The 17,879-nt window shown below is 45.5% G+C and overlaps 1 protein-coding gene across 1 annotated transcript in view; it reads right to left on the bottom strand.

Annotated features, from left to right (window-relative positions):
• Positions 1-17,879, bottom strand: part of dnah12 (dynein, axonemal, heavy chain 12) — a gene marked incomplete at both ends in the record, with an annotated part of 78,085 nt that overhangs the window by 3,880 nt on the left and 56,326 nt on the right. Inside the window, 17 exons of the mRNA XM_080757488.1 lie at positions 2,001-2,205; positions 2,630-2,733; positions 4,368-4,559; positions 5,912-6,142; positions 6,538-6,675; positions 7,222-7,362; positions 7,656-7,909; positions 8,352-8,647; positions 8,825-8,986; positions 10,162-10,302; positions 10,402-10,574; positions 10,874-11,066; positions 11,479-11,671; positions 12,967-13,181; positions 13,514-13,659; positions 15,571-15,718; positions 17,319-17,560. Coding sequence (XP_080613614.1) covers positions 2,001-2,205; positions 2,630-2,733; positions 4,368-4,559; positions 5,912-6,142; positions 6,538-6,675; positions 7,222-7,362; positions 7,656-7,909; positions 8,352-8,647; positions 8,825-8,986; positions 10,162-10,302; positions 10,402-10,574; positions 10,874-11,066; positions 11,479-11,671; positions 12,967-13,181; positions 13,514-13,659; positions 15,571-15,718; positions 17,319-17,560 — 3,174 coding nt within the window. The remainder of the gene's footprint in view (positions 1-2,000; positions 2,206-2,629; positions 2,734-4,367; positions 4,560-5,911; positions 6,143-6,537; positions 6,676-7,221; positions 7,363-7,655; positions 7,910-8,351; positions 8,648-8,824; positions 8,987-10,161; positions 10,303-10,401; positions 10,575-10,873; positions 11,067-11,478; positions 11,672-12,966; positions 13,182-13,513; positions 13,660-15,570; positions 15,719-17,318; positions 17,561-17,879) is intronic.

Here is a 17,879-nt window from a genome sequence, read left to right as displayed (position 1 = left end):
TATAAATGGTGGTATAATAAAGCTAAATTAAATCTCACGCCCGAAATCCGATTAGGATTGAATTTGTCCGAATCTGTGAGTTGTGAAATAGCATTAACCCATTTAGGCCTGACGTTGATTTTTCAAAAAATAGCAGACCTACAGTTCAAGCTCGTATAGCGCATCACTCGGTGGCGCACTTGTAGATCTGCTATTTTCCCTCCACACTAGTGCTGTTTCCTTTCTTTCTTTTTTCCCCCAAAATATTTCTATTCAAGTTTTAAGGTTTTTTAACAGAAGCCTGCAGGGGCAATCATAAACGTCATTACGTCACAAGTTAATGAAGTTAAATCCCCTGTCACACCCACAATCCCCAGGACAGTTGGAAAAAAACATGTTTAGATGCTATGATTCTATTTTTAACTAGTACGTAGGACTGTGATGCTTAGATGCTATCATTCTATTTTTAACTAGTACGTAGGACTGTGATGTTTAGATGCTATCATTCTATTTTTAACTAGTACGTAGGACTGTGATGTTTAGATGCTATCATTCTATTTTTAACTAGTACGTAGGACTGTGATGTTTAGATGCTATCATTCTATTTTTAACTAGTACGTAGGACTGTGATGTTTAGATGCTATCATTCTATTTTTAACTAGTACGTAGGACTGTGATGTTTAGATGCTATCATTCTATTTAGGACTGTGATGTTTAGATGCTATCATTCTATTTTTAACTAGTACGTAGGACTGTGATGTTTAGATGCTATCATTCTATTTTTAACTAGTACGTAGGACTGTGATGTTTAGATGCTATCATTCTATTTTTAACTAGTACGTAGGACTGTGATGTTTAGACGCTATCATTCTATTTGTCGAGACTGAGCCTTAAATTGTATGATATACATGTGCGAGACCATTGCGGTTTTATTGAAGATACTTCTGAACATGTCTTCTATTTCCAGATTGACCACTTCAAATACTCACAACACGTTGCGCTGCGACGTGTTGTGAGCTTGTAGATCGGCTATTTTCAGTGCAAGGGGTGGTCTATAGTAGACACACTGCTGGTTGCTGTGGAATCCCAATGACTGAAATCAGACTCTCAGACTCAAAACGAACAATATTTGTTGTTATCGTTGGATGCAATTCCATCCATAATTCCATGCTGTACTGATGTGGTACTGTACCAGCCATAGGATGTGGCATATTTATTGGCGAAAACAAGCTTTCTGTGACTTGTGTACTGCACTGTGTACCTCGCATTCATCGCGTGCCCCTGGTCTGACAACACCAGTGCTGCTGCAGACCAGCGACAGACAGTATCAGCTCTGGCGAGATCATTTCCAGGTCACAAGCATTTTGGAAGTTGGCTTCCAAACTCCTGGTGTTTCCTTATGGCTTCACGGCCGACAAATTGAAGTCGAAGCTGGGCTGAATGAATGGGGAATTACCGCCGTAGTGCCGAAATAATTTCGGCTCGTCAGAAATCTTCGGTGGCATCGAAGTACCGACTTTAGGACGATCCCCCCCGCCCCCGAACCTGGAATGACGTCACATTGTAGGCCTGGCTGAACTTCGGCTCTAAAATATCACTATGAATCAGCCCTATAGTATAATAATAAAACAATCACACCCGTGTGAAGTGACCCCCACACGGTAACTCTGTCATTTCTCGACCGTTTCGGACGTGGGGAGCCTGGCCGGAACCGGGCCGGCACCCTGGGTGCGTTCCTGCAGGCCTGGAAGTTCCGGGGACCCCCCAGGGACCCCCACACGGAGTTGCACCACTTAGTTCACACAGGTGTGATTTTCTTTATACTATCATTTAGATTTGTTTTTCAACAGTTCAAATAGCTGATCTACAAGCTCACAACAAAGTGTCGATGTAGATCAGCTAGTTGAACAATTTTTAAATGGTTTTCGTTTCAAAACAGTAAAGAAAAAGGCAAAGACATTTAGGAATAAGGGCACTAACAAAAATACGGCCTCACAGGGGTCTAAACAGACGAGACTGACCTTCAAGAAGGTCAGTCTGGAGAGCAGGTCAGTGACGTAGCTTCCCAGAGGCTTGAGGCTGGGGTAGGAGCGCTTGGCCCATTTCTCCGGGACTTTACCCAGCATGAGACTGCCTGCGACGGCCTCCAGGTCGCCATCCATCACCACCAGGCCCTTGATGGCCATCAGCAGGTTCTGGAGACTCTCACGGAGTGTAACACAGAGCCTGAGGCAGAACAAGTAGCAACATCACATTATTGCATTAGTGCATTATTATATGTAAATTAGTTAAAGATCTACTACTAATACATTTATAAAAATTTACATGACATGACACGACATGACATGACATGACATGCAGCTCAAAGTGCTTTACAGAGCAATAAAGAAAAAAGCATGAAACAACATAAATAATAGCAAAAGGGGCAGTGAATAAGGCAAAACAGTGGGAACATGAGTAACAACACAGATAATTAAAACTCAACTAAAAGCAAGTGTGAAGAAATAGGTCTTGAGCTGTGCTTTGAAACGGTCTACAGAGGTCTTAGGTGTAATGGGAGTTTATTCCAAGCCGTCGGGCCGTAGAAGCAGAAAGCTGCTTCACCGTGGCGTGTTTATTTAATAATAATAATAATAATAATAATACGTACGTATTGTAGCGCTCCAACTCCTGCACCAGCACAGTGTTCATACTCTCCTCATAGACAAACGGGAACTTTACCAGCGCTGCCTCCGTGTCAAAATTGTCCGGAAGCTAAAGGACAAACAGCACAGCAAACCACCAGTCAAATGTCAACACCAAAGTTAAAAGAAATGAGACTAAGATAACATATGCACGATGAAGGTCTCAGGGCCAACAAACAAACCTTGATTTATTTATGTTTTTGCATTTAAAGATGTGCGGGAGTTTTTCCAAGAATAACAACTGTGTGGCACTAGTCAGGGGTCATCAATATGTCCATACACAGACATTAATGTGTCCGTGGGAAAGACTTTGGTCTTGTACGTGTGGCAAATTCTACATTTTCTACTTTACATACCATTATGTTCTTATTTTGCTCATAAGACCCAATTACTGAATCCCCAGGTTTTCTTCAGGATATGTACAGTAGGCCACTTATTGGCACTATAGAGCGCCGCAGTCCCCGCCCCCTTTCAGAAAAGCGAGTGGCCCAGGAAGTGGAACGAGTGACTTTGAGTTCACTGACAAGGTGTAATTGGTTTATTCTATGGAAATGTGGCTGTGGCAAAATAAAATTGTTGCCATGGAGTCATGGACCTACAAAATGAGTGGACTCACAAAAAGTGCTAGCCCTGAATCACCATAACAGGCCTGTGATATAGTGTACAGTACACATGGAACCAAATGGACCCTTACAGATCCATTGGGTTCCATTTTGTACACTCTCCGAGTCAAGGGCGTCCATGCAAGTAAAACATTTGAGAACCACTAGTTGGACTCGTCCTAATGTGCCACAGAGAGCGCCGCAGTCCCCGCCCCCCTTTCAGAAAAGCGAGTGGCCCAGGAAGTGGAAGCCCCATGCATTCTCCCATCGGCACTTCTAATATAATTTATTTAAAGACGGTTACGCCGCGGACAAAGCCAATTCGGATCGTGACGAATCATGACAATGAACACAATATTTTGTGCCGATCAAATAATTTATAAGACGAAGAATAAAACAAATAGTGTTGTCTCCTGACGTTCTTTTCTTCTTTCTAAAGATTTGATCGTCCCAAAACATTGTGTTCATTGTCATGATTCGTCACGATCCGAATTGGCTTTGTCCGCGGCGTAACCGTCTTTAAATAAATTATTATTAAAAGTGCCGATGGGAGAATGCATGGGGCTTCCACTTCCTGGGCCACTCGCTTTTCTGAAAGGGGGGCGGGGACTGCGGCGCTCTCTGTGGCACATTAGGACGAGTCCAACTAGTGGTTCTCAAATGTTTTACTTGCATGGACGCCCTTGACTCGGAGAGTGTACAAAATGGAACCCAATGGATCTGTAAGGGTCCATTTGGTTCCATGTGTACTGTACACTATATCACAGGCCTGTTATGGTGATTCAGGGCTAGCACTTTTTGTGAGTCCACTCATTTTGTAGGTCCATGACTCCATGGCAACAATTTTATTTTGCCACAGCCACATTTCCATAGAATAAACCAATTACACCTTGTCAGTGAACTCAAAGTCACTCGTTACAGAAGCACAATGGTATAGAATGTTGTGGACCTTATGCCGGGGGTTTCATTTTAACCAAGCAAAAGAGAAAGTAAAAATGTGCTCATATCTTATATCTTTGTAGGAATGTCATTGGCTATAGTGTGGTCAGGTGTTCTACCTTTGTAAGAATGTCATTGGCTATAGTGTGGTCAGGTGTTCTACCTTTGTAAGAATGTCATTGGCTATGGCGTACAGGGTGTTGTCTCCTTCCGAGCTGCCGCCAGCCTTCATGGCCCCGCCTCCTTGGGTGAGCAGCAGCGAATCAAACAGCAGCTTGGTCTGCTGCAGGTCCTTGGATATGTCCACGTTCTCGTGCATGCCGAACACCTCTGGGTGCTGGCCCAGCGGGAGGTTCTGGAACACAATGTGCAGATTGATACTATAGCCTTTATGGGGTTCTGGCCCAGTGGGAGGTTCTGGAACACAATGTGCAGATTGATACTATAGCCTTTATGGGGTTCTGGCCCAGTGGGAGGTTCTGGAACACAATGTGCAGATTGATACTATAGCCTTTATGGGGTTCTGGCCCAGTGGGAGGTTCTGGAACACAATGTGCAGACTGAAGCCCAACACACACCGGGTGCGCAGCGACGCAGCACAGGAAAATAGAACAGTGGCGTATCGGAGCGTCAGGCGAGGCGTGAGCGCGCGTCGGCCGCCACCGGTGTGTGTGTGGGGCTCGATACTATAGCCTGGGGGAGGCATACTTATGATGGTAACTTATGTCATATTGTAGTCCAGTGGCGTGCACAGATAGACACCGCCTGCCCTCGCCCTCTGGACAGCAATGTGCCCTTTTTTTTTGTACAGTGTACAGTATGTGGATAAAATTAAAAAAAGCTCTAATATATTATGTATGCCCCAAAATCTATAAATCTCACACTATTAACCCATTTAGGCCTGAGGCCGATTCTTAAAACGCCTCTAAATCCTGACTTAAGTTTTCTGAAAAACAAATATTTATATAGCAGCATCAAATTATTTACATTTTTGAATACTGTACATACTGTACAGAACCCAAAAATGGGTTCTCGGCCTGAGGGGGTAAAAACACCAAAAGGGGTTCCCGCCCAGAAACCGGCCGGTTCCACGCGCTGCACAAGGTGCCCTTTTTCACTTGAGCACCTGCCACTCTAAATGTCTGTGCACGCCACTGTTGTAGTCATCAGACCGGAACCACCAAACCGGAAATAATATTACCCAAAATAATTCCCGAGGTTAGACACATACAGCGTGGCTCTGTTTGACTACGAAGGTCGAAGGGTAGTCAAACCTAGCCTGGCTAATAAGACAGACTAATATCACGCAACACATATGTCGCGCAATCTTTTTGTTGCCAACGGCTGATTCGGTCTGGCTTATAACCTTCCACACCGCTAACCTGAAACTTTCCAGAACTGTAACGTCTTTTGATTGTTTCTTTGGTTATAGGTTCTGAGCTCTTGGAAGCTTATAGTACCACTACCACACGTCACAACACGTTGTGAGTTTGTAGATCTGCTATTTTGTTTTCTGCTAGATTTGCTATGTTTCCCCAGAATATGGTGTTTGAGTCATCTCAATTTTGAGCAAATTTGTTTGTCAAGGACAAAAAAGTAATTTATTGCAAAACATTGTGAGCTGAGCTTGTACATCTGCTATGTTTGCTTGCACGAAAAAGTACCCATCCCCGTCTTCTTTGTATAAATAGACCACTGGTGTGTTACCTTGATAAACTCGATGTAGTTCTCATAGGTGGATTTGGGCGGGGCGTAGTATTTGCCACTGGGGGAGAAGTTGTAGGGTTTGTGGATGATGTCGTTGTTGTAGAAGTCGTCCAGCGTGGTCAGCAGCAGCCTCCTGTCCCAGTCGTCCGTCACTCGGCCGCCATAGTTGCACTCTCCCGTCAGGTACGTTATGGCCTCCAGCGGAACCTCGTCGTAGTCATTCACGAACAGCTGGATCCACGACGGGAGAGGAGAGCAATTTACACTTACAATTTAGGCATTTAGCAGACGCTCTTAACCCATTTTGACATCTAAAAATGTCTTCTACATCCTGACAGTTTTCTAAAATAGCAGACCTACAAGCTCGTAGCGTGCCACTCGGTGGCGCGCTATGAGCTTGTAGATCTGCTATTTTTCAATAGCTAAAGCATAGCATAATGTTAACACCAAAAGGGGTTCCCGCCCCCCAGAACGATTTGCAGTAAGCAAGGACAACACATGGGTCATACGTCCCAAACTCTTCTCCCTTCTGGCTCCACCAAAACTATGGAATGCACTTCCCATTGCAATCAGAACTGCAGACTCACTCCCAATCTTCCGCTACCTTTCCGTGTCTCTGTGAATACCTGCAGCTGTCTGATGCTGATGCGAAGGTCAGACTCGTTGAAGCCATAGGGGATATTCCATCCCAGCGGACCGTACTTCTTCCTTTCTTGAACCAGAGCATGGAAGAAGCACACTCCATATAAAAGCTTCTCCCAAATCTGGAAAGGAAACCAAAGAGACAGAAACAGCATGAATGGAATATTCTGTACTGTACTGTACTGTACTGTACTGTACTAATAATAACCACTTACTGTAAATACTTTTATTTACAGTAAGTGATACTGTTAATTTTCACACAAATAATTGCGATTAAAGATTTTTTTTGTTTTGTTTTTGTTGCATCGAACATTGGAACATTGTTATGAATAGAATTAAAAATTCTGTTTGGCTTTTAGGCTTCGCAAACATGAATTGCACAGGGCAGATATGACAAATGACTTGAATATACAAAGAAACTACTGACAAATGTAATTATTTCATATACTTGAAATAGCGGAAAGAGTTGATTACAACACGTAATTTTGTAACGTTGTAAGCTATGTAAACTATTTCTAAACTATAGAAAATGTTTGAAAATGTATGGACATTTTTCAACGTGGAAACGATTGACGATTATGCAAGAATAATCGTGATTATCTCTAATAATTGATTGGATTAGACAATAAGTTGTAATTAATTGTAACTGTGACAGGCCTGCTACTCACATGCTCCTTGCTGGGGCAGTTATGGAAGAAGTGTGAATCAGAAACGGGATCCGTTTGGTACGACTGCAGTAGGTTGAGTCTGAGGCCAGTAGGGGGCTCGTTGGTCATCTTCACACCGTTCTGCAGGATGGCCACTGGGAACTACAAACATGGAGGCTGTTAGTGGAAACTACAAACATGGAGGCTGTTAGTGGAAACTACAAGCACGGAGGCTGTTAGTGGAAACTACAAACACGGAGGCTGTTAGTGGAAACTACAAACATGGAGGCTGTTAGTGGAAACTACACAACTACAAAACGCTCAGATCGGTGAACCAATAAGGATCCACCGCCTCCAGTGGCACACGCCCCTCTAGACCAGACATCATGGGTACAGGCTGGGCCGGGCTACAGCCCCTTATGGCTGCAGCGTGCACTTCATCGTGTCCTTCTTGCCTTGGGCGAGGGGTAGCTGGTGAGCCAGAGGCGGAAGTCCGGGTGGCATCGGTCGGGACTGAAGTCCTCGCAGATCTTCTCCAGCATGGGCATCCAGGACACGGCCAGGTGGCAGTTCTGCAGACACACCCACGTGCCCTCCTTCATGGCGGCCGCGATCAGCCGGGCAGCGATGGGACCCTGGTCCTGCCCCAGGGAGATGACCTGGAACTTGGAACTGGCCATCCTCTTGACGTGGGCGAACTTGAGCAAACCTGGAGAGGGAGACGGACATGTGCTGTATGTCGATTGATTGATTGATTTGTTTGATTGATTTGAAACCGCGGCACAGTATAAAACATAATATACTGGTCATACAACACTTACTAGCCATGGGGTCAACACTTACTAGCCATGGGGTCAACACTTACTAGCCATGGGGTCAACACTTACTAGCCATGGGGTCAACACTTACTAGCCATGGGGTCAACACTTACTAGCCATGGGGTCAACACTTACTAGCCATCGGGTCAACACTTACTAGCCATGGGGTCAACACTTACTAGCCATCGGGTCAACACTTACTAGCCATGGGGTCAACACTTACTAGCCATCGGGTCAACACTTACTAGCCATGGGGTCAACACTTACTAGCCATCGGGTCAACACTTACTAGCCATGGGGTCAACACTTACTAGCCATCGGGTCAACACTTACTAGCCATGGGGTCGGCTCCCGGTGACAGCACGAACACCAGGGGGACGGTGCAGTTGGAGTCCAGGTAACTCTTGCTCAGGTCAAAGGGCGGCGGCTCCACAAACTTCTTGCCCAGCTTGTTGGTCACGTAGTTGGCGACGGCCGGCGTGACCTTGTCGGGCCGCAGGCAGCGATAGACGACCATCTTCTGCAGGTCGTTGAGGCGCTCTGCCCACGGCGCCGGCAGGCGGCTGCTGTAGGGCTCCGTGCTGTCGTAGATGGCCCTGAAGCCCTCCGCGGACTCCACCAGCGCCTCTCTGACGGGACGGGGAAAGGCAGGCGTGGAAAGCAGCTGTACTGTAAGTGCATTTGCTCAAGCACCGTACACATTTTCATCCCACAATTTTGCAACCCATTTTTTTCACCCAGTGTCAATGATCTAATCAAATGTAATCCTGGCAGTGTGTCGCTGGTTCTACAGATCTATACATTACTTTATCCCCTGCAGGCCAGGCAGTGTATCGGAGGCTCTGCAGATCTCGTCCCAGCTGCGGTCCTGAAGCCATGTGGGGTCTGGGTTGGGGGTGCTGTTCTCCAGGCCCACTCCTCCCGTCAGCAGGAACATGAAGTCAGCGTACGCAATCTCCTGCTTCGCCCTGTATAAAAAATACTTTACTTACTTTACTTTATTCGTTTATTTGGTCGGGACAGCTTGTATATTGATGAACATTACATAAAAATACAGTGTAAATATACCAGATTTAGCAAGACTTGCTAATTTCCATCTGCAGTCCCCAGACATCAAACATCAAACAATACAAACAGGACTGACATACGGGACATAGCATACAAATACCTAGTACATTTCAAACTTAATAAGACTAGTAAGAATAAGAAATAAAACTGCCTCCCCCTGGCCAGCCGGGGCGCCTGATGGAGGGGAAAGGAACTGGTTGGAATAACGTGTTCCTTTCACGCGCTACGTCCAACCAGGGAAACTCCCCCTATCAGGTGTAAAGGAGCAACTTGGACATGAAGGAAGCATGAGTTCAAGTCTGTTGCTCTCCCCAGGTTGGCGGAGGGTGTGTAGAGCCCAGGATCACATTAGAAAATTGACACGGGGTGAAAAATGGGTTACAAAATCGTGGGATAAAAATTATTTAAAAAAAGAAAGAAAAATAAATAAGAAGATTTTAACTATTAGATAAAACTATTATTAGGATAGGTTTACTCTAATAATCTCTCTAACACAGCATACAAAAGAAATACACATGAAATAATCATGAATGGTTGCAGCTTTGGTTTTCAAGAAACCATTTTTTCAGATTGTATTTAAAAGAGGAAAATGTAGCACAATCCCTTATATGCAGAGGAAGGCCATTCCATTTTACACAGCCCAACAACAAGAAGAAAACAAAAAAAACATCAATACTAACTAATGTGATTGATTGATTGATTGATTGAATACTTCAGTCCAAAAGGGATAAGACAAAAAAAAAACATCCTTGCGGTCTTGTTTCCATTTAGGCCCTATGCAATCAATTCATAGACATGACATGAAGAATAACAACAAGATTCAATATAATCACGGGTAAAAGCAACAACAACACAAATATCACAGGAGAAATAAAATACCTACCAGACTATACATGTTAAAGTACAATATTTGATGTAGTGGAGTAGAAGTAAAAGTATTGGAAATTGGAAATACTGAAGTAAAGTACAAATACCTCAAAATTGTACTTAAGTACAATACATAAGTAAAAGTGCTTAGCTGTCATGTTGTACAGTATACTTACAGTAGGAGGTTGTATAAGTACAGTCTACTTACAGTAGGAGGTTGGAACAGAGCAGGAATGAGAACAGCAGCTTGTCCTTCTCAAACAGAGAGCGACACACGTTGCAGTACAGGTTGTACGTGAAGTAATCCATCAGGTATCGCAGCCTCTTCTCCAGGATCCTGGACTTGTTACTGAACAAAACCACGTGACAATATCATTATTATTATTCACATTTAGGCCTGACACAGCTGATTCTAGGTGTTGTTCAGAATGAGTTATATTTCACTCGCCTGTCCTGGATGGAGTTGACGTAGAGGTTTTGGAACCAGCTGAGGGAGTACTGATACATGGGGTCGATGTTGGCCAGGTCAGCGATGCTGAAGAACAGGATGGACGAGTGCTTGGCCACGGCCCGGTAGCCTTCTCTGGACTCGGCTATCTTCAGCTCTGTTTTCTCAGCCACCTGTTGATGGTGGTGGTTTAAAAAACAGTTACAGACCAGACAGACAGACCTGCTGTTAATTAGAGATCTCGTTGGGACATGATCTTTGTTCATTAGCCCAGCAGACAGACAGACCTGCTGTTAATTAGAGATCTCGTTGGGATATGATCTTTGTTCATTAGCCCAGCAGACAGACAGACCTGCTGTTAATTAGAGATCTCGTTGGGACATGATCTTTGTTCATTAGCCCAGCAGACAGGCAGACAGACAGACCTGCTGTTAATTAGAGATCTCGTTGGGACATGATGATCCCTTTGTACCTGTTGCTTCTTGGAGATCTCGTTGGACATGATCTTGGCGGAGTCCAGGATGTGGATGGCGCTCTCGTCCTCCAGGATGTTGCCCTCGGAGGCCTGCAGCAGGTCCAGGATCTGGTCCTCGATGTCCTTCAGCTGCTTCTTGTTGGCCGCAGACTGCACGATCAGGGCGTTGCGCTCTTCTTCCAACTCTGGCCTGGAACACAGACAGGAATAAATACATCATCCAGAGTAATAATCTTTATTGTCCCGAAGGATATTCATCTTCACAATCTGGTTGTGCATCAGTGATGGTTTTCAGTGGAGTGCTAGACGTATATATATGTATTTTAATAAATGTACGCACATTTCCACTTTTTTTTATCGGCATACACCAAAAAGGAGCACTTACGCGTTTCAGCTGTGAGCGTTCATCAGGAATGCTTTTTGGTGTGTGCCAATAAAAAAGTGGAAATATGAGTACTTTGTCCGCCATTCATTTACAATTTTGGATGCGCTACCTTTTCGGATAAAAATAATGATAATCCTACTTTTTGAGGTTGAATAATGCTTTTGTACAATGAAGAATGGCAAGGACAAATGCTCACTCGTCCTACTACTGTACCTACCTCTCCTTGGCGACCACGATGCCCAGGAGCTGGTCCTCCAGGCCCTCGGGGGTGATCATGAAGTTGAGCAGGGACACCTTGGTGGCCAGCTCGGGGAGGTAGTGGGGGTTACGCAGCTTGGTGGTGATGTAGAACCGGAAGTCACTGGAGTACTCGATCACGCTGTCCCCGAGTCTGATGCACTCCACACCGCCTGGAGGAAAAACAAACGGTACAGTACTCGATCACACTGTCTCCCAGTCTGATGCACTCCACACCGCCTGGAGGAAAAACAAACGGTACAGTACTCGATCACACTGTCTCCCAGTCTGATGCACTCCACACCGCCTGGAGGAAAAACAAACAGTACAGTACTCCATCACACTGTCTCCCAGTCTGATGTACTCCACACCGCCTGGAGGAAAAACAAACAGTACAGTACTCGATCACACTGTCTCCCAGTCTGATGCACTCCACACCACCTGGAGGAAAAACAAACAGTACAGTACTCGATCACACTGTCTCCCAGTCTGATGCACTCCACACCGCCTGGAGGAAAAACAAACAGTACAGTACTCGATCACACTGTCTCCCAGTCTGATGCACTCCACCCCGCCTGGAGGAAAAACAAACAGTACAGTACTCGATCACACTGTCTCCCAGTCTGATGTACTCCACACCGCCTGGAGGAAAAACAAACAGTACAGTACTCCATCACACTGTCCCCGAGTCTGATGCACTCCACACCACCTGGAGGAAAAACAAACGGTACAGTACTCCATCACACTGTCCCCGAGTCTGATGCACTCCACACCGCCTGGAGGAAAAACAAACGGTACAGTACTCGATCACACTGTCTCCCAGTCTGATGCACTCCACACCGCCTGGAGGAAAAACAAACAGTACAGTACTCGATCACACTGTCTCCCAGTCTGATGTACTCCACACTGGGGCTTTCACTTCTAGTGATTTTTACTAGTCGACTAGTTGTTTAACTACTAAAATTAAAAGAAATATATAATAATATGTGTACATTTAAAAACTGTGAACATTGGTGACTATAATAGTGCATTCTAGCTGACTTTATCAACTAGTACCAACAGTCGACTAGTTGCTTAAAGCCCTACTCCACACACCGCCTGAATGAAAACAAACAGTAGCTACTCCATCACTCCCAGTCTGATGCACTCCATACCGCCTGAATGAAAACAAACAGTGTCACGTTGGTTCTGTTCACCTTGTTTGAAGGTCTGCTTGGTCAGCAGAGGTTCTAGTGTTCACCTTGTTTGAAGGTCTGCTTGGTCAGCAGAGGTTATATAGTGTTCACCTTGTTTGAAGGTCTGCTTGGTCAGCAGAGGTTCTATAGTGTTCACCTTGTTTGAAGGTCTGCTTGGTCAGCAGAGGTTCTATAGTGTTCACCTTGTTTGAAGGTCTGCTTGGTCAGCAGAGGTTCTATAGTGTTCACCTTGTTTGAAGGTCTGCTTGGTCAGCAGAGTTTCTAGTGTTCACCTTGTTTGAAGGTCTGCTTGGTCAGCAGTGATTCCATGGACGGGTCCAGCTCCTCCCCTACGTTCTCCAGCAGCAGGGGCGTCCCGAACTGGACACAGTTCTCCAGAGTCCTCATGTAGTCGGGGTCCGTCAGCTTGATCAGGCTCAGGTTGTTCTCCCTCTCCGAGTTCTTCACCCACTTGTTGGCCTGGCCCTGAGGGTCGATCATCAGAGGCCTGGACGGACGGACGGAGGGAGGGAGGGTCAGTCAGGAGGTGGTGGTTTGAAACAGTGGTGGAAAAAAGTGCTCACATTTAATCTGTATCCTGACTGACGTTCTCCATCCTGATTGGACAAAATTGGTATCCCGACCTGAAATTGCATTTTCTGTTTAATAAAAAGCTGGACAGAAATGGAGACTCCTGTTACTGAACAAAGACTATATACCAATGAGTACTATCACAATACAGAGATTTTTAACACTTATTTTAACCAAATAAATCACTTACCCAACCTTTAAAGTACTGGAAGTATGTTGTCGTGATAGATCTCTTGGGAGAGGACTCACCATCGACGTGAATTGGTGACAATAACGCCGTTGTCTATGGAGAAGGTGTCGGTGGGGAGGCCTGCGATGTTCCACGCTCTGATCTTGATGGGGTCACCCAGGGTCTTACTGAGGGAGAAGTCATCGGACGACGGGATGTTCCTGGACTGGACAGAGGAAGAACCAGAAGGAACACAACGTTTATGAGGGCCACTATATCTCCACACTCACTCCAGAGGGCCACTATATCTCCACACTCACTCCAGAGGGCCACTATAGTTCCACACTCACTCCAGAGGGCCACTATATCTCCACACTCACTCCAGAGGGCCACTATATCTCCACACTCACTCCAGAGGACCACTATATCTCCACACTCACTCCAGAGGGCCACTATATCTCCACACTCACTCCAGAGGACCACTATATCTCCACACTCACTCCAGAGGGCCACTACAGTATATCTCCACACTCACTCCAGAGGGCCACTATATCTCCACACTCACTCCAGAGGGCCACTATATCTCCACACTCACTCCAGAGGACCACTATATCTCCACACTCACTCCAGAGGGCCACTACAGTATATCTCCACACTCACTCCAGAGGGCCACTATATCTCCACACTCACACCAGAGGGCCACTATATCTCCACACGCACTCCAGAGGGCCACTATAGTTCCACACTCACTCCAGAGGGCCACTATATCTCCACACTCACTCCAGAGGGCCACTATATCTCCACACTCACTCCAGAGGACCACTATATCTCCACACTCACTCCAGAGGGCCACTATATCTCCACACTCACTCCAGAGGACCACTATATCTCTACACTCACACCAGAGGGCCACTACAGTATATCTCCACACTCACTTCAGAGGGCCACTATATTTCCACACTGACTCCAGAGGGCCACTATATTTCCACACTCATTGTTATTATGAGTGTTCTTCAGTACTGTAGTACCACCTGGTATGGATGTTTGTCTGTAGCCTCAAAGTCACAAATGCTGCAACAACTAAACTAAAAATGTGTTCAAAGATTGTTGGACAACCACTTCAGAGAATCTATACTGTACATCCACGTATGATAACAGCATCCTAAGGTTAGCGAGAAATATCACCCCTAATAGTAGCCATGTTTTGAATGGAGAGTATAGGTTGCCAAAATAATTTGCCAAAATTATTTGCCAAAATTATTTGCCAACATAATTTGCCAAAATTATTTGCCAAAATTATTTGCCAAAATTATTTGCCAAAAAAAATTATTTGCCAAAATTATTTGCCCCCCAAAATTATTTGCCCCCCAAAATTATTTTCCAAAATGATTTGCCCCCCAAAATGATTTGCCCCCCAAAATGATTTGCCCCCCAACATTATTTGCCCCCCAAAATTATTTGCCAAAATAATTTGCCAAAATAATTTGCCCCCCAAAATTATTTGCCCCCCAAAATTATTTGCCCCCCAACATTATTTGCCCCCCAAAATTATTTTCCAAATTTATTTGCCCCCCAAAATTATTTTCCAAAATGATTTGCCCCCCAAAATGATTTGCCCCCCAAAATTATTTGCCCCCCAACATTATTTGCCCCCCAAAATAATTTGCCAAAATAATTTGCCCCCCAAAATTATTTGCCCCCCAACATTATTTGCCCCCCAAAATTATTTGCCAAAATTATTTGCCAAAATTATTTGCCCCCAAAAATTATTTGCCCGCCAAAATTATTTGCCAAAATTTGCCAAAATTATTTGCCCCCCAAAATTATTTGCCAAAATAAATTGCCAAAATAATTTGCCAAAATAATTTTCACACATTTCACATTTTCACACATTTCACATTTTCACACATTTCACATTTTCACACATTTCACACATTTCACACATTTCACATTTTCACACATTTCACATTTTTACACATTTCACATTTTCACTAGTTTGGGTCGCGTGCAAAATGACTAAACATTTCTGGGGTCTTGAGCTAAAAAAGTTTGGGAACCACTGGATTAGAGTTATACGTCTATGACTAACTGGCAGAGTCCGGTCAGAGTCCGGTCCACAGTTTTGTGCATTCCTCACCTGGCAGAGTGCGGTCCACAGCTTGGTGCAGTCCTGTCTGAAGCCAGCCGTGAAGGCTCCCAGGTAGGCGAGGACGCCTGCAGAGATGAGCACGTCTCCGGTCAGGTTGTCGTAGGTGCTCTGGAGCTCCTCGGCCTCTTCAGACCATCTACACAGAGAAAATCACACCCATGTGAAGTGAGGGGGCGCACTTACTCAATGTAATCTTTGTGTATAGGATGAAAATAGCCGATTTGCTTGTCCACATATGACGTGAATTCTCCATTCATTGTCAATGGCAAATGTGACACGAGTTAAGGACAAAAAGCTGTATATAGGAGGGGCTAGCGCCCCTCAAAAGCACACAATCGTGTGAAGTGAGGGGAGTCAGCCTTGTAATTCTCTCTCTGTAAGTGCTCTAAACAAACATTAAAAGTCCATAGACTTGGCTGCCATGTGAGATAATTCCGAAAGCCAGACATAAAAAAAAAAAATCACACACGTGTGAACTGAGTGGTGCAATTCCCCCCCCCCCCCCCCCTCTCTCTCTCTCTCTCTCTCTCTCTCTCTCTCATTACACAGCACTACCCCTCCCTCTGTTTCTGCCGCCCCCTACTGGTATAAATCAGTAACATACTCAGGCTCATGTGCACAGGTACACACACACACACACACACACACACAGGTAGGTACATGGACATTGCTGATTGTAGGAGTGGTTGCACCACTCAAAAATCTCATGTGCTGTCGTCACCTGCAGAGCCATAGATATAGACAGAGTTACGCAAAGTGCGTTCACTTCATGGCGTAGACTTCTATTGAGAATGGGGACTCGCGACTGGGACAAGTCCTAGACCGGAAGTAGGCAGAAGTGCATTGGACTCAGGCAACAGCCCAGCTTTAATGATCTTAAATCCCTTTAGTTTAGATTGTTTGGAGTATAGCACAACATAAACATTAAAGAGACTTTAGTTGTTACTGTACAATACGCTAAAACAGTTGGCATGTTGCACACATGCTTTCCAACTCCAGCTTGGCTCAGTTCAGGCTGCATGAAGAGTGCTCGGTTTCTAACCCCTCTATATCGTAACTCTTCTATTAGATGGCTCTGGTCACCTGGTCTTCTCTCCACCCAGGCTGAGGATCAGAGCTTCTCACCTGGTCTTCTCTCTCCATCCAGGCTGAGGAGGATCAGAGCTTCTCACCTGGTCTTCTCTCCACCCAGGCTGAGGATCAGAGCTTCTCACCTGGTCTTCTCTCCACCCAGGCTGAGGATCAGAGCTTCTCACCTGGTCTTCTCTCTCCACCCAGGCTGAGGATCAGAGCTTCTCACCTGGTCTTCTCTCCACCCAGGCTGAGGATCAGAGCTTCTCACCTGGTCTTCTCTCTCCACCCAGGCTGAGGAGGATCAGAGCTTCTCACCTGGTCTTCTCTCCACCCAGGCTGAGGATCAGAGCTTCTCACCTGGTCTTCTCTCTCCACCCAAGCTGAGGATCAGAGCTTCTCACCTGGTCTTCTCTCCACCCAGGCTGAGGATCAGAGCTTCTCACCTGGTCTTCTCTCCACCCAGGCTGAGGATCAGAGCTTCTCACCTGGTCTTCTCTCCACCCAGGCTGAGGATCAGAGCTTCTCACCTGGTCTTCTCTCTCCACCCAGGCTGAGGATCAGAGCTTCTCACCTGGTCTTCTCTCTCCACCCAAGCTGAGGATTAGAGCTTCTCACCTGGTCTTCTCTCTCCATCCAGGCTGAGGAGGATCAGAGCTTCTCACCTGGTCTTCTCTCCACCCAGGCTGAGGATCAGCTTCTCTGCCCTCTGCAGCTTCTGGGCACACAGCTCCACGTGGTGCTCCAGCTGGGCCTTCTCCTCCGTCTTCTCCTCCAGGGTCCTCCTCAGCGAGGCCAGGTGGTCCTCCACTTGGCTCAGCTCGGCCCTCTTCTGCTCCAGCAGGGCCATGGTGGAGGCCAGCGAGCGCTGGGCCTCCGCCAGGCTGTCCTTCTTCGGCGCCACCACCTGGAAGAAAGAAAGCGCACATCATGGGTGTGTTGTTTTCGTCGACTAAAACTAAGACGAAAGATGTTCGTCGGCTACCTTTTTTCACTGACTAAAACTAAATAAAAACGAATCTATGATGAGTAAAACTAAGACTAAATATACTGACAATTTCGTCAACAAATAAAAACTAGACTAAAATGTTGGGAATGAAGGGACTAGTGGACAAGAGATCCAGTTTTATGCTGGGTTGTAAAGTGTAAAATATGTCATTACAACGACATCAAGGCCTGTCAAAACACATTTTAGTCGACTAAATCAACTGTAGATTTAGTCAACT

The sequence above is a fragment of the Protomyctophum bolini genome, assembly GCF_963924005.1.
Source record: "Protomyctophum bolini genome assembly, chromosome: 23".
Taxonomy (NCBI): Eukaryota; Metazoa; Chordata; class Actinopteri; order Myctophiformes; family Myctophidae; genus Protomyctophum; species Protomyctophum bolini.
This window is presented reverse-complemented; position numbering and strand designations above follow the sequence as displayed.